Source organism: Chlamydotis macqueenii, chromosome 19, assembly GCF_036417535.1.
Source record: "Chlamydotis macqueenii isolate bChlMac1 chromosome 19, bChlMac1.mat, whole genome shotgun sequence".
NCBI classification, from domain to species: Eukaryota; Metazoa; Chordata; class Aves; order Otidiformes; family Otididae; genus Chlamydotis; species Chlamydotis macqueenii.
Window position 1 is genome coordinate 5,235,240 of NC_141574.1, and position 21,118 is coordinate 5,256,357.

A 21,118-nucleotide genomic window follows, 5' to 3' on the forward strand; every position below is an offset into this window, starting at 1 on the left:
GGGCTGCCCGAGCTGTTGCCAGATCTTGCCCTCTACATTTATTCCTAAAAGGTGTGCACGTGCAGTCAGGCATCGATCGGACCACAGAGAAATCCGCACCGGGTTGCCACAGATCACAATGTCGCTGTACAAATAAAACGAGCTGGTGTTGAGCTGGCGGCTGCTTTCTTGGCCCTGTCCTACAGCGCCATTCCACAGGGTGCTAGGGGTGGCGGCCACCCAACCCGCTGTCCCTTCACGGTAATCCTGCGGGCATCTCGGCTTCCCTGAAAGCTGCTGGGCGCTTAGCGCTGCCCTTGCACCTCCCGTCTGCTGGGCTGAGAGCTGACCTCGCGGCTCGGGGCAGCCCCAGGCGCTGCGGAAATTTCAGTGTGAGCACTCCAGCACCACGATGGCACCATCTCAATGCCTCCCCACAACAAATCCGCCACTCAAGCATTTTTCTCAAGGTCCTGGCAAGCTTTCAAGGCCTCATCGTGTGCCCGTCAGGCGCAGAGCAGGGGGTGGCGGGATGGGGATGCTCCAAGGGTGCCTCCCGTGACCCAGGGACGCACCGGCCCCGAGGGAACGCGGCTGCCGGGAGCCGCAGGGCCGGGCCTGGCCCACACGCAGCCGCCGGTACTGCAGCTCCTCGGGGTGGGGAGGCCGCGGTCCCCGGGATCGCGGGGCGCTGCCTCAGGCGGTGCCGCCGAACGTTCTGGAACCGAGGGGCGAAGCGGGGGGGCGAACGGAGACCCCCGGCGCCCCCGCGTGGCCGGAGCGGCGCGCGCAACAGCGGCAAGCTTGTCCCTCGCGGCGCGCCGTCCGTCCGCCCCCCGCCCCGGACCAAGCCCCCTGCCCCAGCCGGTGCGGGGGGGGGGAGGGGGGGGCTCTTCCTGCTTCCGGTGCCGGGGCTATAAGAGCCGCTTCCGCCTCAGCGCGCGCCCGGCCGTTGAGCGGTGCTTTCTGTTCCGGCAGCTTGCGCCGCCTGTGCCATGAACGCCCGCGGTGAGAGGCGGGGCCCGGCCGTTACCGGGGCAACGGGCTGGGGGGGGGGGGGGGGTCCGGGGCGGGGGTGTAGGGGGGGTATCACTGCAACGACCCCGGGGAGGTGGGGGGCGGTGGCGGGAGACACGCCGTTACCGGAGGGGACGCTACCGGCGTAACGGCTGCCCTGGGGAGGGGGTTACCGGACGGGGGGGTGCCGGTGGAGGGGCCTGCGGGCCCGGCGGTGACCGTTATCCCTTGGCCCCCAGGGCTGAGCACGGAGAAGGCCGCCGCCTTCACCCGGCGGTTGCGGGCCGAGCCCCGGTTCCTGCTGGCCCAGAACGTGGCGACGTGTAACGACCCGCTGGAGGTGTGCTTGCAGCGGCAGGTGGTGCAGGACACGGTGCAGGTGTTCCAGCACGCCGTCCCCGCCGAGGGCAAGCCCGTCACCAACCAGAAGAACTCGGGTAAGGGGCTCGGGGTTCGGGGGGGCTCCCTCGGCGGCTCTGTGCAGGATGTGATGCTGACAATGCGCCCGGGAGCCGTGGCTGCCTCTGGAGTCCGTTTGTCGGGCGCTGAGCAAGACTGGGTCCCTGCAGCATCCTCTTGAGTGAATAACAGTCTTCAGACTTGCCGCGTTTGCCTATTTCCCTGTCTGTGTGGTGTAAGATAAAATCAGGTGAGACACCGCCATTTGCAGTAAAAGACTTCTGAACTTCTCTTTTTTGATATTTTACAGTCTCAGACAGAGCAGTGGCCAAAGGTTTCAGGCGGAATGGTGTCATCCATCCTATACTTTAGAAAAAAAAAAATCTTACACAGTTCTTAAACGTTCCAGTTTAATTCTTGTTCCTTTGATCTCCCAGGGAGATGTTGGATCTTTTCCTGTCTCAATGCAATGCGTCTTCCTTTCATGAAGAAATACAACATCGAAGAGTTTGAATTCAGCCAGTCATACCTCTTTTTCTGGGATAAGGTACAGTAGCGCAGGTCGCGGGTTGTGCTAGGGCGCCTTATGCAATCAGTAGTAGTGTTGGGACAGAATTTCTTTTAGGCTGGACTGTCTTAACAATCCCAGTGGAAAATATATATGAGAAGAAACTTCAAAAGTTCTTGAAATATGTATTTTAAATGTGAGTTGAGCAAAGTGGGACTTTCAGCTTGAGGATGAAAGTTGTCGGGATGTTCACGTTCTGGAATAGTGAAAGTCTTCTTTCAGGTGTTGTATTTCAAAAGGTCCTTGTCGAAGGCTCGGGAGAAACATGAGTGTACCTTTCTGTTGAGCTTTCAGTCGTGCTTGTGACCTACTGATCTGCAAGCTGTGTTCCTGCTTTTTTCCCCTAAGGGAAATGGAGACAATCTAGTACTCCTTTGGACCAGGCTTCATTGCGTAACTTCTGTTTTGCATTTCCTGTTCCCCTGCCCTCAAGCTCTGTGCTAACTCACTCCCAAATATTTGGTCTGTGACAGAAAGAAGTTTATAGGATAAACCCTGGAATGCTAGAGGGAAAATAAGAATGTCAGTAGACGAGCAGAAGGTGGCTTCATCTAGTTAGGACTTCCAAAGAACTTGAGACTCGGGAATGGGTTAATGCATAATATGTCACACTTAAAATATCCATATTTCCTGCCTGTCCATTCCAGGTGGAACGTTGTTACTACTTTTTAAATGCCTTTGTGGAAACAGCTCAGAAAAACGAGCCTGTGGAAGGAAGACTGATACAGTTCCTGCTCTCCAACCCCACGAATGATGGTGGACAGTGGGATATGTTGGTTAATATTATTGGTAAGAGAACTGGTCCCTAGGAGCCCTTCCTGAAATTGCACTCTGGTTTGAGAGATGGGGAATGAAATAGAAGAAGAAATTGAGTTTGCGGAACATGATGCCATTAGCCACTACTGCTTCTTAATCAAAGACCCTTTTCACACCAGCTTATAACTATTAGACTTAATTCTTCTCTGGGATCTTCACTCTTGCATATTGCTGCTCATGACAGGAGCTCAGAAGATCAACAGAAATAATCAGAAATCTCAGACTTCCCATTTAGTAAAAACGTTCAATCCCCTTTTACTTCAGTCATCAACCTGACATCTTTTGTTTATATACGTGTTTACAATTTTTAGGGCACATGGTAAGGGAAAAACATTGCCAGACCAGGGTGTGTCTACAAGGCAGAAGCAAAACTACTTAGGGAGTTGCAGCCTGAAGAAAAGTGGCATGGAGAGTAGTGAGGGAAATGATGTGGAATGTGGCAGTGCTGGTCTTACAAAGATGCTGTTTAATTGAGATCCTCCTTACACTGATTAAGGAGACTACTTCTGAGTTACACTATCATTTGCTTTTTGTATTGTGAAACAGTGTAAGAGATTTGTAAATCAACAGGCCAATAATGTAAGCTTAGAATCACAAAAGAAATTTGTTTCTTTGAGACCTGGAGGTTACTTTTTTCCTCATCCAATTGTTATAAATATTTAATCAGGGAGGAGAAGACTTTGGATGCTGCTGTTACATCCAGAGCCTTGCATGGTGTGATCTTTGATTGGTACCATAATGTAGGAAGGGATTGAGCTGTTGTTGGTGTTTTATAAATGTTGAGGAGGAAAGGAGCCAGGGAATGTAGTCACTTAACTTTAGATAACATACATGTAGCAGTTTGTAAGAGGCCCAGTTCTTTACAAGATATTTCAGGAGCTTAATTTTCAAGTAATCAGAGTCTTTTTCTGGTGAAAATAGCTGCTTAAAAAGCACTAATTAGTTTAGAACTTTTAAGTGTTGAACTAAATGACTGAGCAGTTCAGGGATTCCACCTTCTGGGACCTTGGAATGCAGATCAGAGGTCAAGATTCAGTCGCAAATTAAAATGTAAACTTTGAATACTTGTAACCTTTAAATAAGGGACTTTCCCTTATAATATCTGCACAAAACCTGACTATATTTAGCTTTTACGTGGATATAAGTGGAAGTGCTAGCATCTGCTGTGTGGAAAAGGCCATTGTTAACGCATAGCTTTGTTACTTTCTTCTAGAAAAGTATGGTGTTGTCCCCAAGAAACACTTCCCGGAGTCTCATACCACAGAGGCTACTAGAAGGATGAATGAGATCTTGAATCATAAGGTAAAATTGATTTAGATGATAGAATTAAGGAGAGGGGATGGGAATGAACCTGCTCCCAGTGTTTCTAGCCACCTTAGTTTCTCTTTATTGACCAAAGTGCATTCCAGCAACTATTCAAAAAGCAGCCTGAAGTCTCAGCAAAGTCTGATGTTAATCTTGAAACACAGAGCAGGAAGGTGTGTTTATGGAAGACGGGCGCTTCCAGGCTTCAGGAGCTTGAAAGTACCCCACCTGTTTTTAGCAGCAATTGTTCCTAATTCTCAGATTTCCGAAAAGGTAATTCCTGATGTGTGGCTGATTGTCTATTTCTGCAAAACTAGCACTGGTGGCTAGGTGACTTTTTTCCACCTCCTCAATGTCATCTGCCAGTATGCCAAGGTTTCTAGAGATTACTGCCAAATTTGATGAAGAAGATTAAGAAGTATTTTCAAAACACTGAATCTTAAAAATCAGCTTTCAGTGTAGAAGTGTGCAGCTTTGTCTGAAGGAATGTGTAGGCTTGCTCCCTGAACTCCAGAAACGAATTAATTTGGGAAGATGCCAGTGTAGGTAGCTAGGTAAAAAGCAAAAAAAGCTTTTTTACAGTGAGCTTCGATGTGAGCTTCGATTCCTCTCCCCCTGCCCCCCCGTTCATATGCTACATGCTCAGGGAAAATTGCCTCTGAAATCCACAGAAAAATGTAAAATCTGTGCTGAAATGTGCTTAGACATAATGAACAGTGTTAATGTTATTCCAGTCTTGAACACTGCAAACCAGCTGGTCTTGTGGGAGCCCCAGTCACTGTTCCTGGCCTTATGGATGGTGACAGTAATGGGAAGCATGTGCTCTTCTTGCTGCAATTCTGCATGCAGTGGGGAAATACTCCTTTCGTTTTATCAACCAAGAGATCAATTATGCATTAGAATTGCAAAATAAATTTTACAGTATGAAGCCAGTCTGTCTTCTGTGAGTCACAGAGGTGGTAATGTGTGTGGATGTTGCAGCACCAGTTAAGGAACCAAGAGAAATCAAGCCTTAAGAAAAGCTGATGGCTGTAAGCTTCAGATCAGTGGCTGGAAAATAGTAATTGAGTTGCAACTACTTGTTAATTTCTGATCAGTTTTTTGTGACCTTTTAAATCATTCGATTTATATTTATTAAAGAATCAATATCTAACAAAGCCTCCTGAAAGGGATTTTCTTTTCATTTTGAAAATGTTATGAAGAGTAAAATAGGTGCCTGAAACAACCAGATAGAAAGTCCTAAAACCTGATTAGGTAGCATGTTTCATACCATTTTAATAAAATTACTTTCTCTTTAAACAGATGAGAGAATATTGTTTGCGGCTAAGAAATATGGTGGAAAGTGGAACAATGAAGGGAGAACTTTGTGCTTCAATGGACACTATGATAGAAGAGGTAAACATACTTGTGTGACATGAATCTTCTTGGAACACAAGGCTAGAATGGAAGAGATCTCTTGCTTACTCTTCTTCTATAGCTCTCAGGATCAGGCAAAACAAGTGCTTTTGCCTAATTAGGAATGTTTCGTATGGCAGTGCACTTGGAGGTGTTCAAGTGATTTTTTTGAAGTGGCTTATTGCTTATCTCACTTCGAATTTTTCTAATACTTCCAGACAAATATCTTGAATTTATAGATTTCAGAATGATGACATTTTAGAGACACCTGCCCCTTTCTGTAGGAAAGCAGCATTTTGTATCTTAAAAGAGATCAAAATAGTGGCCTATCAAGATTTTATAAACAGTAGGAAAGAGGCAGGTTGAAAATTGTGTTCTGATGGCTTTGAATGCAAGATCCTACAGCACAAGTGTTGTTGTTGCAGAAATTCCCCACAAGAGAGCAGGAAAGAACAACAAAAGGGAATCCTGCATTATGGAAAATATGTGAGCTGAACACAAGGCTGAATCCAGCTGTGGTCTGATACTGGGGGCAGCAGAGGAAGGAATCACAGCATCTGTTTCTGGCTGTGTGAATTAACTCAAAATCAAATCAATCGGCAAGTCTGTAGCATGCAGGGTGTGTGTAGTGGCTGCACCTCTATCTGGTCACACTGAATATGACGGTGGCACTTGCCATTTTTCTTACTCAGTAGTCCTCATACTTGATACTTAAATTGCCAAAAGTAATTTTAAAAGTTCAGGCTGTTTTAGTTTGACCAAGTGCCTGCATTTTAAAAAGTATATATTTAATTTGTTTCTCAAACATACAGTACAAAGTGACTGAATGGTTTTAATGTCTGTCACTAGATGACTCAAGAAATCAAATGTTTTGGTTGTGTGTGTGTTTCTCTGCAATCCAGTAAACAGCAGTGTGAGGCAGAACCTACCTTAGGCTATTTCAGTAAAGCTTCAGGCAGTTGTACTAATATGCAAGTATTGATCAGTGTGTTGGTTTGGTTTTTGTAGATTCATCTTTGCACTTCATGTAAACCTGTAGCTTCTTTTTTATCTAATTTCAAGGTTAGATTAAAAAGAACACTGATTTGTATTCTTTGTTGTATAATTGAAACTAAAACTTTACTGAAATGTATGCCTTAAGATCAAGAGTAATGCTGGGCTTTGAGCTTACCCTGGTATGTTGCCAATCAGCACTTAGTTCAAAAAGTGAGTTAATGTAACTTGCATCCAGTGTGTGTCCAAAAGCCCTGGGAGGATTTTAGAGCAGACATCAAAAGCTTCCTAGAGATATTCATTTTTAGGGCAGTGACATACAGTTCACAGCACAATGTCTTTTCATTTGTTTAGAGCCTCTTGACCTCTGACAAGGGATCCTGGAACCAGCATTAAAGGCTCATTAATTGATTGCAATTAATCTGTTCTGTAAAAAGGCTGTGCTTAATTCTCTGAAGTTAACACAGTATCTCCTCTTGCAGTGGTGAATGAGATTTGCAATTTAAGTGGATTTACTTTCAATGAACATTGTAGTTGAAATGTGCAATTGCACCTATCTTGTATATTTAAAACTACTTAAAGATATGAGACCGCTCTTTTATTTCATGTGTTTATATGTATATAAGTGGCATTGCATCTGGTTTTGTAGTTGGCAAAGCAGAACTTGGTTTTGTTCTGTGAAGTTCTATTTGCATAGCAAATCTTGGTTTGCTCATGCTGGGAGGTGGTGCTCTAGCTAAAATGGGGCAGTTGTACTGGAACACAAGATTAAATATTCACTCCAGAACTGGATAAACATTCTTCTTATCAAACCAGTGCACAGCAGGTCAGAAATTGAAATCAGTGTGGTGCATGTGATTGAATTTTTCTTCCTTTACTGTTCTCCTTTGTAGACTCTTCCTTATCAGGAGTGTCCTTCTTTTCTCCTCCTCACTCATTTTGTTTTTTAGCACAAGCCACTATATCTTTGCCTTATCTTGGTTCTAGTTGTTGCTAGGAGTGATAGAAGTCACCTTTTAGTTCAAATATGCTGGCTTATTTATTGAGAGAGGAAGCTTGTGAGATACTAAGAGATGGCCTGTGATGGGTGTGGTGGCAAAACAATTGAGGGAGGCTATTCGCAGGCTCCACTGCCTCTGTTAACTTGAGACTTCTGTTTCCTTCATTTTCCTTCCTCTGGCTGGAGCCCACTTGCTCGTTGCTCTCCTTTTAGGCATTTTTCTTGCTCATTTTGTTCCCATAGCCTCCTCTCTCACCGCTTGGGGTTATCTGAGGCAATGTGGGTGTATCCACAGCAAATGCTACCTTTTGTTCTGTCTGCAAAAATAAATATTTATAGTAGTTTAGGGATTTGCATTTGCTCTTTAACATATTTATTGAGAAATAAATGTGTGAGTTCCTCTGGTGAAAACATGAAGCCCACACCCTTGTTTCAACCCATAATTAGTCTCTCAATTTGTTTTCTTAAATTGCTTGGAGCAAGAACACCTTCATTTGTATCTTGTACACAGCCAAATTGTGTTACTTAGCATGAGTATTGCACTCCTCTTGCCATCAGCACAAAGTGCACGCTCGCAGAAAGCTAGTTCTTACGGAGCCATGGGATGCATATAAATCAGCTCAACTGGCTCCAGAAAGATAATTCAGCTTTGGGAAAGGTATTCTGTCTCCTCTCCTGTGAAAAGCTGGTGAGAGGAAAGTGAGAAGACTGACAGCCTAGGAAAGCTGGCACAAAGCACAGGCATTGGATCCTAGTGCAGAAGGTGCCATTGAGATTTGATTCCCCTTTCTCTTTTTTAAAATAAACTGTTGGCTCCTTGCAAGGAAAAGACTTGTGCTCAAGACATGGACAGAGCTGAAGCAGACCAGTGTCAGCTGAAGTAAAAGATTCAAACCTATTTAAATAAGATTGACTTCTCTGTCCCCATAGTACCTATGGCAGGTCCTGCTAAATATCCCTGACGACAGTAATCTGGTTACGCTGCCTGCAAGTTAGCACGTTTTACATAAGCCCTGTGAGAAAGTACAGTAGTGATTCTTAAGCGCAGTTTCATATTCTGATTTATAGGGAGGGTGATGACTTGAAATCTGGTCAACTTTTTGTGCTAAAAATCAATAGAAAGCTGCCAGCTGTGAAGGATGTCGCAGCAGACAGGGATCTTGAATTAAATTACATAACCTGCCAGCTCAACCCTAAACGGAGGCATTGTTAAATCTGTTAAAACAGACGAAGACTATGGTGGGATTTTGAAAAGAAGCAAAGGCCCATCTTTGAAATCCAAATGAACGTTACAGGAAAAAAAGGATTAGTATTGGGGAAACACTGCGATAAAATGTTTTGCCGTATGCATGTCAGTCAATTCTTTTTCTCTGTGTGGGGCAAACCACCTGGTGGAACAGGTGATGCTGAATGCTTAAGCTTTTTTATCAGTTTGATAAAGTTTCTCTTGTACTGGGGAAGTATCTTGTCGGAGGAGCTTCAGAATTACTTACAAAATGTTGGAATGAGACTGGGCATGTATTGGCTTTTGCTTTTGGCTGCTGCATCCCTAGGATAACCTGGAATCGTATGTTCAGCCTTAAGCTTCTGTTTTGCCTAATGGTTTCCCTGCGAAGGTAGAGTGTGAGAATGGGGAGAGATTCTGTTGATTCTCCTGTAGTCTGTCAGATTGGTTTTGAACTGTTGAAACACCTAGATTTCCAGAGTAATGTAAATACTTAGTGTGTATGCTTATTCATGTTCTTCAAAGGTGATCATTAAGATCCCATTTCTTCAGTTGGCTCTCACATGGAGAAATCCATTCATCAATGGCATTGCTTTGGTAGGAGAGGCAGACCTGCATGTTTCAGCAAGTTCACAGCTGTTTGCTTCTCTGGGCAGGTATTCAGAATAGTGAGTACTTGCTTGGGCAGCCCTCCGGAGACCTTCTGCTGGGAGTTCCGGGATAAGGAGAAGAACTACCACAAATATGGCCCCATGACACCGGTGCAGTTCTACAATGAGCATGTGAAGCCTTACTTCAACATGGAGGACAAGGTTGGGGATGCTGAAAGGCAGATGTTTCCCGAGACCTTTTTTTGCTGCTAAGCCACTTATTTTTCACTGTTGCAAGTGTACTGTCTGCTACTGTAACAGCACCATATGGGCTGGGTACTGCTCCCACAAATCAAAGATCGGTCCTGTGTTTATTCTCCACATCCTCCTGTTTGTGTTCTACCCCTCCATTAGCTGTAATCTCACGCTGCACTTCCATGATGTTTTTGTAATGATAAAATATGATCTAATCAGTCATTAAATGCCATAAGACAGCGATAATGTGTAAAACTGCTATGCCACAGTTAGGAGGTGAACTTATAAAATAAAAACCAACCAAACAAAACCTTAAAAAACCTGATATTTCAGCAAAGTGACTTGCTTACTAATGGGACAGACAGCTAGGTGGAAGGAAAGCAATTCCCTGAAATCCATTTAGGTTCACTTCTTAAAGATTTCAGTTACGTTGCACCTTAATTTATGACATTGTGGTTTTTGGCAGATTTGTCTAGTGAATGATCCTCGACCTCAGAATCCATACAACAGGCTGTATACAGTGGAGTACCTGGGCAACATGGTAGGAGGGAAGAAGACGCTCTATAACAACCAACCCATTGATGTCTTGAAAAAATTAGCTGCAGCCTCTATTAAGGATGGCGAGGTTTGTTTAATTTTTCTCTTCACGGATGGCATGGTGCAACTCTTGTAATGTAAAACTCGCTGAGATATGGCCTAGATGTGACTTTCACATCTCTTTGTAGGCTGTGTGGTTTGGCTGCGATGTTGCAAAGCACTTCTATGGCAAGCTGGGAATCAATGACATGAATATGTAAGTAGAAAATGAAAACAGAATACCATTTGGGATACTTGGCTAGCACATAAAGTTCTTTAGCTGTTTAAGAAACGGATTTGTACATACTTTGGATTATATACCACAAAAGAGTGTATTTAAGTAATTCAGCAGCAAGAGAAATTTTTTCACTTTTTAGCTGAAATCTGAATCTTTTAAAGATACGATACAAGTGGTTGTTAAATATTCTTACTGATTTCAATTTGCTAGTATCTGGTGAGAGAAACTCCTAAAGAGATTGGTTTTTCCATATATTCTGAGACTAAAAATAGGTGAACTTGTATGCCTGTGCACTGGTTCCTGGGACAGTGCAGCCTACTGATTCCCTGATTTACTAGGGAGAATTCTCCCTGCATCCTTTTTGATTCCGCTTATGTGGCTTTCTAATAGATATAACCACGAGCTGGTGTTCGGTGTCTCCATCAAGAACATGAACAAAGCAGAACGGTTAGTCTTTGGAGAATCAATGATGACCCATGCCATGGTCCTGACAGCTGTCACCGAGAAGGTACGGTTTCCCTCCTGAAGTTCCGATACTTGCACAGATGTATTTGAATGTTCTGGCCGTGTATTTGTTCTGGGCTCATCCACAGTGTATAAGCTGTTCAGCATGTGTGCCACAACACGTTGGTGCACAAGGCCTAGGTTGTCTGTTCTCCTGGGTTTACGTCTGAGTGTTCAGAACTATAAATATTTAACAGGGAGGGAAGAATTTTAGACAAGTTGAGGGCTTCTTTCCTTCTGCCCGTGGACTTCTAATGGTGAAAGGGAAAAGAAAGTCAGCTTCTATTTTTAAGATACTAGAAAACCTATATTAACTGACTTTTAAACACAGATTCTGATGTAGCTTGCTGAGCAAGAAGTCTGGTATGATGGCAAGTATTTCCCGCTGCGTGGGTTAGGCCAGTCTGTTTTACAGCATGAAGGTCCTTCTGTTAAAATGCCAGTTAGGAGGCACTTAACCTCCTGCAGCTCACTGGCATGTGACCTCTCTGACCTACTCATAATTAGGGAAGAAAATGGTGTCCAAAATATCTCTGTGGCAGACAGGAGGCTGAGATGAATCCACAGCTAAATCTACTCCTGGCAGTATAACAAAGCACATATGAAGTAGAAAGAACCATGTGAAAATTTACAACTCGGGGCTATCTGCAATGTTGATGTTTTCCATTTATTTCCAGAAGTTGTCATTATTAAAGTTTCTTTGAAGTGATCTCTTCCTGTCCAACATGACCTTGGCTTGAGAAATAACAGCTTTCATGTAACTGAAGAAGTTTGAGCTCTGGCAGGACTTGAGATGGGAGTGCTGAGTCATAAGAATTTTTGAGTTACTTTTTACAACTCAGTATAATTTTTCCTGTTGTATTCTGAGCTCTTAACACTTCTATTTTGTGTATCAGGTTGCATGAACACATCTTTAAAAAAATGTTCATTGTTTTCCAGTTAGATACTAAAAATGATACTTTTCTAGTGTTCAAAACCTTTTTCTCTTCACAGCTGGAGTATATATGTGTGTACTTACTGTACCGAGTTACTGGCTGTGCTTCATTGGCAGCTATAGTCTATGCTCTGTATTTTTACATTCAGACATCCAGAAGTATGAATTTATAGTTGCATAAAATGTGATCAAATGTGACCTGATTTCTTTAAGAAAAGGATGTGTATAAGATCAGTATATGATAGATGGTATCTCTAAAATCAAAAGATAGTTTAAAATAAATTATCCTAGAACAAGTTCAGCATTTTTAGGCTTTTCCACATTCAAAATGGACTAAGTTTTTCTAGCTTTTGTGTGAACATGTTGTCTTATATTAAACCTTAACTTAATCTAAAGGAGCTTTGATAAACTGAGTTGTAAAATGTAATACCTTGGATTTACGTACTTTAAAGGGCTTTGAAGATTTAAAAAATCCTATTACAATTTTACAACATAAAAAATTGTGGATTAAATGCACCTTTTGGTTAAAATTTAGTGTACATAAATGTGTTTATCCCAGTTTCTATCCCATAGCATCAAGAGTTTACTCTCTGGTGTCTCACTTTAAGGACTGTCCTATCTTTTTTTTTCAAGTGAGAATAGAAGCAATACAGAAATACTCCTTTGAATATTAAAATTTGGTTTGTGGGGTGTTTTCCAGGTTAGTTTTTTGTATTAAAAGAAATATTTCAGTAGTGAAAGAGAAGCTGTGCTTTGGTTCCTCAAGGGACCTGCTGTTTCCTCATAGGAGGCTGCACGAAGGAAGCAACAGTTCACTTTGTGGCACCATAAGCCTATGAAGTTTTTGGTGTTTTTATCTACTTGGTAGATTTGTACTTGGTTCAGATGTACACAATGCAGGCTAGGATACTGCATGCTTCTGAACATGATGTCAGATGTACTTCATGCTCGTTAGGAGCTTTGCATATCTCAAAGCAGTAGACTTGGAGCTGTATCCTTCAGCTAGATTCAAGTGTTTGCACTTGCTCTTACTAATACTGTTCTAAATAATTGCAGTTGTTTCATTGTCCTTGTTCCTTTCCTCTGATTCCTAGTTCCAGCAAGTTGTGCACTCTGTGTTTCAGAAGGTCCCCATGCCCTGACAGGTCATAGGGAGGGCTGCTTAAATTCTGTCAGTCAGTTAAGTCCAAACTTGAATTTAGTTCAATTTAAATTTTCTGGTTAAAATAAATATTTATTGCAGGCTCCCTTCTTGACCACGTTTCCTCATATTTTATGTAAGTGGATAGACAATATTTTAGAAAATTACGTTTCTCCAACCATTAGCAAGAAGCCATTGTCTGAAACTTGCCAATACCTGTAGGCTTTTGGGAGTGGAGCTCTGTGGTTTGCTGGTGCTGGATTTAGACTTGGAAGGGTTGGCTGCTATAAACTCACGTGGTTCTTCACTGCTGAATAGCCACCGACTTGTTTTGTCACAGGATGGGCAAGAAGAGGCATTTGAAAAATGGAGAGTGGAAAACTCCTGGGGTGAAGACCGTGGTAATAAAGGTAAAGTAATTTGTAGTCATGGGAACAGAAAGCTGAATGTAATGTTTGGAAATAAGGAGGTGGAAGGGGGAAAGTGATGTATTGCATGTCCTTCGCCAGGACATGCATGAAACAAGCCTGCAAACAGCATGTAGATCACTTGAGTTATGGCACTGTATTCCTGGAAGATAAACATTCTGCACTTAAATGTGATTTACATCTAAGTAATCCAAATGTAAACATTGAATAGAGAAGCAGGAAATGTCAGTGGATAAACTTGACACCGGCTGTAAGTTCAACTGTAGAGGCAATTGTGTTTTTTGGGAGATGGCCATAAGTGATTGCTGACACTTCTTGACAGACAGGGCATGTGGATCCCAAGGGTAGGAGGACAAAGTTGACAGAAGCCCCTACAGAGGCTGGAACTGGAACTCTGAGTACAGCTCAATGATATGGGGCTTATCTTTTCTTTTCACTGCAGCTTTTCACAATCTAGTAACCGCACCGTTTATTTAGTGTATGGAATGTAGCAAGAAGATGCTGGGAGACTTCCATCATCAGATCGAATGGATTCAAACTGTCTAGCTTTCAAGTAATCTGGCTAATAATGGTTACCTTCTCACTTTCTCTGCAAGAGCTTGAGTGACACCCTGTCAGGTGACATGAATATCAGTATTTGTAGAGGGTACCATGAAGAGTGCAGGGCCGTTGGGAGTGGTAGGGCTTACTAAAGGATTTCTAAAAAAAAAGTATCTAAAGTTCCCATAATTAAGTATTTTAAATAAACTTTGATAAAAACCTTTAAGGTTGATTAGTTTATTGTTGTAAAGCTGCTTGTTTTCCTAAGCACTGTATACCAGTTTGCTGTTGATCACAAATTGCCAGCTCTTATCCCTGTCAAAAAACCAGCAGCTGTAGGAGTTTGACAAGTGTGGTAGGGGGAGAGCAGAACCTTTGCTATTTTGTGGCTCATAATCCTTTAGTGCAGAACACAAGTCTGAAAAATCTGGTAGTATTAGTCTGAAAATATGGTAGTGCTGCTCTTCTGAAATAGCAGGAATTCCAACAGGCACGTAAGCCAATCTTTTAATAAAGGGACAACAGATGAGAAACACTTTGCAGTATCAGAGAAGATGGGATCACTTCCAAGAAATGCACTATATAAAAATGCTTTCTCCTTCTAGTATGAAAGCAGAAATAAAGACTTCACTGCAGTACTTTTAAGTGTACTGAAGTTGTTGGTAGCAGATCTAAGCTTGAATCTATACATTAGAGCTGTTTCATCTTTAGGAGCTTATGCTGGCTGTGCAGCTGTGGCTGATATTGCTTAAATAATCTTCCTGAGTCATGTGTGAAACCTAAGTGGTTTATTTTCTTTTAAAGCACTGTTTATCAATCACTGCAAGCTTTTACTTTAGAGATTTTGGAAATGAGGAAATGAGGGTATGGCTGGTTCCAGCTTATGCTGTGAAAGCTGCAATGTAAACTGTTTCTAGCTCCAACACCTGTCTGTAACAAAAACCAAAACTAACATAATTGTGGTTGCCTTCCTAAAGCTGTGCTGGAAACATGACCTGCAGCATCCTTGCAGTGTTCGTCTCTGGTATGACAAGCACTAACAACAACAAAATCCACAGTTAACGTGCAGTTCTGCTCATGCCAAGTTTTCTGTGTGAACTTGCTTTCCTGTTGATGACTGTCTCAGCCTGCACTATTTTTTTAAAAAGGATTTGTAAGCCCTGTAGTGGGGTGGATGCACCAGCCTGGCATGGCACAGGGACAGGCAGTGTAGACAGAATGGTGAGTCACTGCTGAGTGCTGGTTTATGAAATTGCTTCTTGTTGCTTCCTTGCTCAGCCTGGGAATGACTGGAGTGAGTGGGGCTGATGGCGAGAGCATTTCTACTTTGCTCTGCCAAGGCCTGCAGTCAGTCAGCTTTTCCTAAATGGAGTGGAGGGAAACTCCATTATTTTTGTCATCTCCTATCTGAGACAGGCCGGATGTGGATTCGGGCATGGCACGATAAGCTGGCTCACTGCTCAGCGTGCCAAGCCAGACTTCACTGTGTCCCAGGGCATAATGCAATAGTCATTGCTGACCACAGTTTGGTTGCACATCAATCCCAAATTACTAACAACATTTGATATGGCTGAAGTTTCCCAAGATGTCTGTTTTCTTCTGGGAATAGACTATTTCCAGAAAACTCTGGTTTAGGATGTGGTCTTATTCAGAAGCTTTTGATGTCTTACACATGAACAGCTAAGTAAAATATAGAATATTCTTGGAACAGTTTCTTAATTTATATTCTGGCACCTTGGTCTTAGCTGTATACATTCACAACAAAATATTCCAATAAAAATCTTTAGTCTTGACAAAACAATGAAACTATGTTGATGTTTGGCCTTCAAGGCTCATCAGTGTGACAGCAGTAAGATGTACTTTGGAATGTTGGATTCAGTAAAGAAACCAAATCAATACTAAAAAGTAAAATCAAAACTTTTCTTATCTCCAAATACAAACTATTTTAAGCACTTTTATAATAGAGAATATAAAATATAACAATGCCTGGGAAGATGTGCTCTTACTGTCAAACACTTTGTTTTGAGACACTCCAGATCGTTGGTTTGTGATGTTAGATGGTACTAGTGTTAGAGGAACACTTCCAGGAAGGAAGGGCCTTACTCAGCTTGCTTTACAACTCTTCGGCGCGGACACTGGTTAGTACTCCAAACATTCTGAAGTTAATAGGTGTCTGTCAGCAACTTTGTGCTAGCCATACATGCTCTTTGGCAAAGGTTCAGAGTTCTTTATTGGAACAGGGACTGAGAGACTAGGCTCAATTTGAGGATGTTGGCTATTACTCCCAAACCACAGTGCAGTAAGACAAGCCTGACACTACTAGTAAAAGTTGTACCTGTTGAGCTGTTACTCAACAGTAGGAGCTCTGTGCTGCAGCAGAGCAGTGAATGCTCTGACAGAGCTGCGGAGGCTGTTGTCGATGTGTGTGGAGAGCTGCCTGCATTTTTGGCTTTCGTCACTGTGAACATATAATCTAAAATAAAAACTACAGCTAGTAGAAATGAAAGAAGTGTAGTGCCTCAGACTTTAAGTTAGAAATAACACTAAATTAACCCAGTTATCTAGTTGGCTTTGAGTATTACTTTGAACTTGTTTGCCCGCTTTGTAAGTTTAATTTGCTACTTGGTTTGCAGTAACAGTTTACCCTCCTTAAACATTCTCTTTTCCAAGTACAGATTTACTTTTCAATCTGTCAGTAAGTTCTAGAGCCATTTAAGAGAAGCTAGTTGTTCCTTTGAAATATAATAGCACCCCAGAGTGACTTGACTAAACCCTGCATGTACCTTGTATGCATGTATTGTATGCGTGCCATCCATGTGAATTTTCCTGGGTGAGTCACTCATTTATCTGTTTTGTACTGGTAGAGACCACAGTCTCTGGAAAGTCTTGCTCACTGTCTATATTTTGTTTTGGTTAGGGAGTTGCCTGGAAAAGTGCCTTGACAGAAAATCCCGTCAGAACTATGAAGCTTGACTTTTATTTCAGATTACTTTTTTTCAGGGAGGTGAATCTCTGAACGATTTTCTTACATCTGACCAAATGACCTGCTGTTGAGCAAAAGGCAATGGGACATGCTCTTCAGAGCTTGTTCTCAAGCATTAGAAGAGAGAACTTGACAGTTTCCTCCTCTTCTCTTCCTCACGCCCTGCCTTTCTACTCTCCAGTGTCCAGGAGGGTGAGGATTTGTAGTCTGTCCTAGCTCTCTTGCTATGCCACTGAGTGAATCTGGCAGTGATTTTTTTCCTCTTATCTGCCTTGTTAAGGAATTGGGATGCTGTGCTTGGATAAGTTCAGTGCAGAGAACCAGAATCCACATCAGTAAAGGGGCAGCCAAGAATGATGTTAAACTTGGCACATCTCAGTTGAGGCCCAGTTGGGTGTGGGGGATACAAGCAAGCCCCAACTCCATTATTTGTTGGACAGGGTGATAAAGGGTATGGCACGCAACAAAACATCAGAGACTAGACCTTGAGTCATTAAAAAACAAGCAAACAAATGACTTGTCCTTGGTAGGAAATGGAAGTGTTTTTTTCACGTGGGTCCTTCTTTGCCCTGAGCACAGTCTAAGGTGCCAGGTAACACCTGTTTCCTCAGACTTGCATGGTGCAGGACTGGAAAGGCTGTGACTGCTGGTGTCATGGGATGAAGTTATTTATATGCTCACACTCTGGAGTGGGCAGAACTGAATTCTTGGGCAGCACTTGTCCTGGAGAAAGGGAAGCCCTGGGAACAGCCTAGCATTGCCTCTCCTAAATATTTAGTAATTACATCCATATCTGTTGTAAAAGTGTTTCTTGGAATCCTGTCTGTTTTTCCTCAAGGAATGAACACAGCTGCTGACAAACACTGCTTGTTTTTTGAGGTAAAAAAGTCACTTCCCAGTCAAATATTTCCTTTCTGTGTTTTACTGGCATTTTGTCAGCCATACAGGCAAGTTTAATTATTCTGCTTACTCTTTGTTCTGGAGACACAGTACATTATTACCTAACTTTGAACCCAGCTTATCCCATTGGATATCTTTTTTCTTTTTTTTTTTTAAAGTAAGAAAGAGGGGAACACTAAATCACACTATCACATCCATTTGGTAGGGGTCCATCTGCTTGTTTTGGCATGAAAAGAACTTTCTTGTGATACATCTCCAGTTAAAAGTCAGCTTCCTTTTGACTTTTTAATCTCTGTACTTATTGTTGCATACATAATCTTCTGCATAAAGACATTTTAAGGATTTAACTGTAGACATTTAGTGTCTGTACTTGTATATGTGTATGTATGTCATCCCATAACTACACTACGGCAAAAAGGCTGTTAGTTTGTTTTCCCTGTGGAGGAGTTACAGCACGAGCACAAAGTGGCTTGTACTAGCTCCTTTGGGAACTTTCAAGGGCTTTATTTTCAGGTGCCCAAATCCTAGGTTACACAATAACTCACTGGCCATTCATCCTCAGCTGACCTCTCCCTGGCCAGCAGCTTGTCAGTTTTGAAATGTTGCGTCTTTCCTTTGGGTAAGTTAGAGATGTGGACCAGCCTCATACTGAGTACACTTTCACAGTCAGATGCTGTGCTTGTTACAAGATGATGATGCTGTTCTTCTTTTCTGCATTCTGGCATTAACATACAAACAGTCTGAGTAGAAGCAATAGATTAATTACCTGAGGTAACACTCCATTGTGTACCCTGCTCAGAAATGCAAGAAACTTTTCTGGTTTTTTGCTTCTGCCTGTTACCTGGATGGAACGCAGAGCTCAGGGTTGCCTTAGGCAGGCTCTGAGGTATATGTATTGCTGCGTATAAAGTACGTCTCCTTTTAATGAAGAAACTGATAATGGCTTTCATTGTGACACCGGGCACAGGCCTTCTCAAAGAGTGACCTTCCTTATTTGCATGTTCTGAAGTTCTGCTTGACGTTTCCTTCTTGTTCAGACACTGTGATCCTAATCAGCACTGTCAAGCTTTGAGATACAGGATGTCAGAAGCAGAGTTCATTATCCTCGCAGGGTGCAATTACTTGTTGGCTCTTGGGAGTGAGAGGTTTTTGTGTGTCCCAAGAACTCATATCCTGAAGAGAGAATAATCAAGGCAGCTCCCTTTGGCAGTGTTTCCAAAATGGTTTCTAGCTCGGATTACAATTGATAGGGTTTTTAATTTATGGGAATTATCTGATCTCTTGCTTTAGAAACAAGATGGTGTAGATAGATGCATTTATTGTCCATATTCTTTGGACATTTTCTTGTTTCATTTGATTGTGTGATGATACTGTATAAGGACACGAGGAACTTTATTACATAAAACCTTCTCATCTGTCTTCTAAATGCTTTCTTTCTCCCAGCCACTCTTATTTTCAGTTCACCTTGAACAGTTTGTTTCCAATGGTAGCTTTCTGCTAAAACCTGTGATATTCTAAATGTGCCTCTTTTTTTCCCTCCAGTTCGAAGGCTGTTGACTGAAAATCTCAGTAAGAATTATATTAAGGGAGATAATTAAGATTTAGTTCAGCTGAAGTGTGATTTAGATAGCTTTTTTTTTTTGAAGAAAGCAGGTGGCCCCTTCTTACTGCAAGAACTGAATCAGCAAAACTTTCTTAAGCCAAAGATGGTTTGGATATACACCTGGAAAATTTCCCTTTTCTTAACAATTCTGAAAACTTCTAAAGCCAGAGACTGATAATTTTACATTCTGCTTTAAATGCCTTTTTTTTAAGGCATTGTAATTCACTTGAGTATTCTCAATGCCTGTTTTAACAGAGGAAGCATGCATGATGAATATTCCAGGTCTTGTTTTTCCTAGCAGGCTTCTTGGTTGGTCTTTCAGTGCACATGAAGTACATCTGGTTAGCCTGTATGTTAATTTCTTTGATTTTTTTTTTTTTTGCCTTGAGAGTATGACTAGGTCCTGTTTGAAATGCATCATTCATAGGTGAAACTTCTCTATGTGACTTCACTGTATTGGTAATAGTTCTCTGTTGTAATGAACTGTTTCCATCTCCAGGTTACCTGATCATGACTGATGACTGGTTTTCTGAGTACGTGTACGAAGTTGTGGTGGATAAGAAGCATGTACCAGAAGACATCTTGGCAGTGATGGAGCAGGAACCAATTGTTTTGCCAGCCTGGGACCCTATGGGGGCTTTAGCCAAGTGAACTACAGAATATTTGCCTCTCAATGGTCAACCAGAAGTAGATGCAATAGAGAATTCCAGTGGTTGGAAGCCATAGCCAAATGATAATGTGACCAAACACTCAGCATGGTCCATATTCTTGAAATATAAGTTAAGGATTTTTGAGAAATAGCGCTTTACTGACTTGGCTGAATAAAGCTCTCAGGCTACTCTGCAAAACTAAAAAGGGAAAAGGAAAAAAACTCGTAATGAAAATGTATTAAAGTGCTGTCAATGGCAGTTTGATTTTACCTTAAATTTTTAATAAAAATCAGCATAGTAACTTAGAATTATTTTGACCGATGTTTTCCCTAGAAGAGATGGCCATAAAAGACCCTTTAGAATTAATAGCTAGATGATTGTTAGAAGAAATAAATCAAGATACTTATAAATTAACCATCCATGGTCTGACTTGTACCATAAAAGAATGCCCAAAATATTTTATATTTACATTTTTAGCTTTGCTGAAGTTTTGGAGGAGACACAAGAATAGAAACTGCTAAAAATTACCTGTAGAAAACTTAATCTTCCAGCAGAATTAGGGGGGAAAAAAGTTTCCTTGACGTTTCCAGTTTCATTTGTTTTTATTCTTCCATTATTGAGCTAGAACTGGATATCCCATATCAAGGCCCAGTGCTGTGTCTGTGTGCACAGGAGCGCTATTTTTCAGTTATTTGCAAGAACAACTGTAAGTATATTCACAGGTGGAGTTAGTGTCATGCTCAACAGAAAAAAGTTTTAATTGCTGCATTTTATTTGGATGTTTTAAAAAACAAGATGGTGCTATGAAGCTTTTGAATAAACACTTTCTAAAGTGACTGGTACAGTTCTGTTTCCTTTTTTAAGTAAGCCTCATGTAACTAATGAAATGGAAAGATATTGGTGACCTACAAACAAATGTGAGTCAGAATGTGAACGTATCAGGAAAACATGCTGCTTTTCTCTGTAGTCAAAGATGCTCCTCTCACTGAACAAAGAAACATGAACACAGTATCTCACAGGCACTCAAATAATTTGATGAGCACAGTATTAATCCTTTGATTTAAATTGTGCCAAAACGA

General features: G+C 41.8%; 1 protein-coding gene across 1 annotated transcript; it reads left to right on the forward strand.

The window, feature by feature from the left end:
* Positions 1-103: 103 nt before the first annotated feature.
* Positions 104-20,875, forward strand: BLMH (bleomycin hydrolase). The gene is made up of 12 exons (XM_086763149.1): positions 104-987; positions 1,236-1,433; positions 1,833-1,942; positions 2,611-2,752; positions 3,993-4,081; positions 5,387-5,479; positions 9,354-9,509; positions 10,009-10,167; positions 10,268-10,335; positions 10,747-10,864; positions 13,276-13,345; positions 19,889-20,875. The coding sequence occupies exons 1-12, from the start codon at positions 975-977 to the stop codon at positions 20,038-20,040; spliced, it is 1,368 nt and encodes a 455-aa protein (XP_086619275.1). The 5' UTR covers positions 104-974; the 3' UTR covers positions 20,041-20,875.
* Positions 20,876-21,118: the final 243 nt, after the last annotated feature.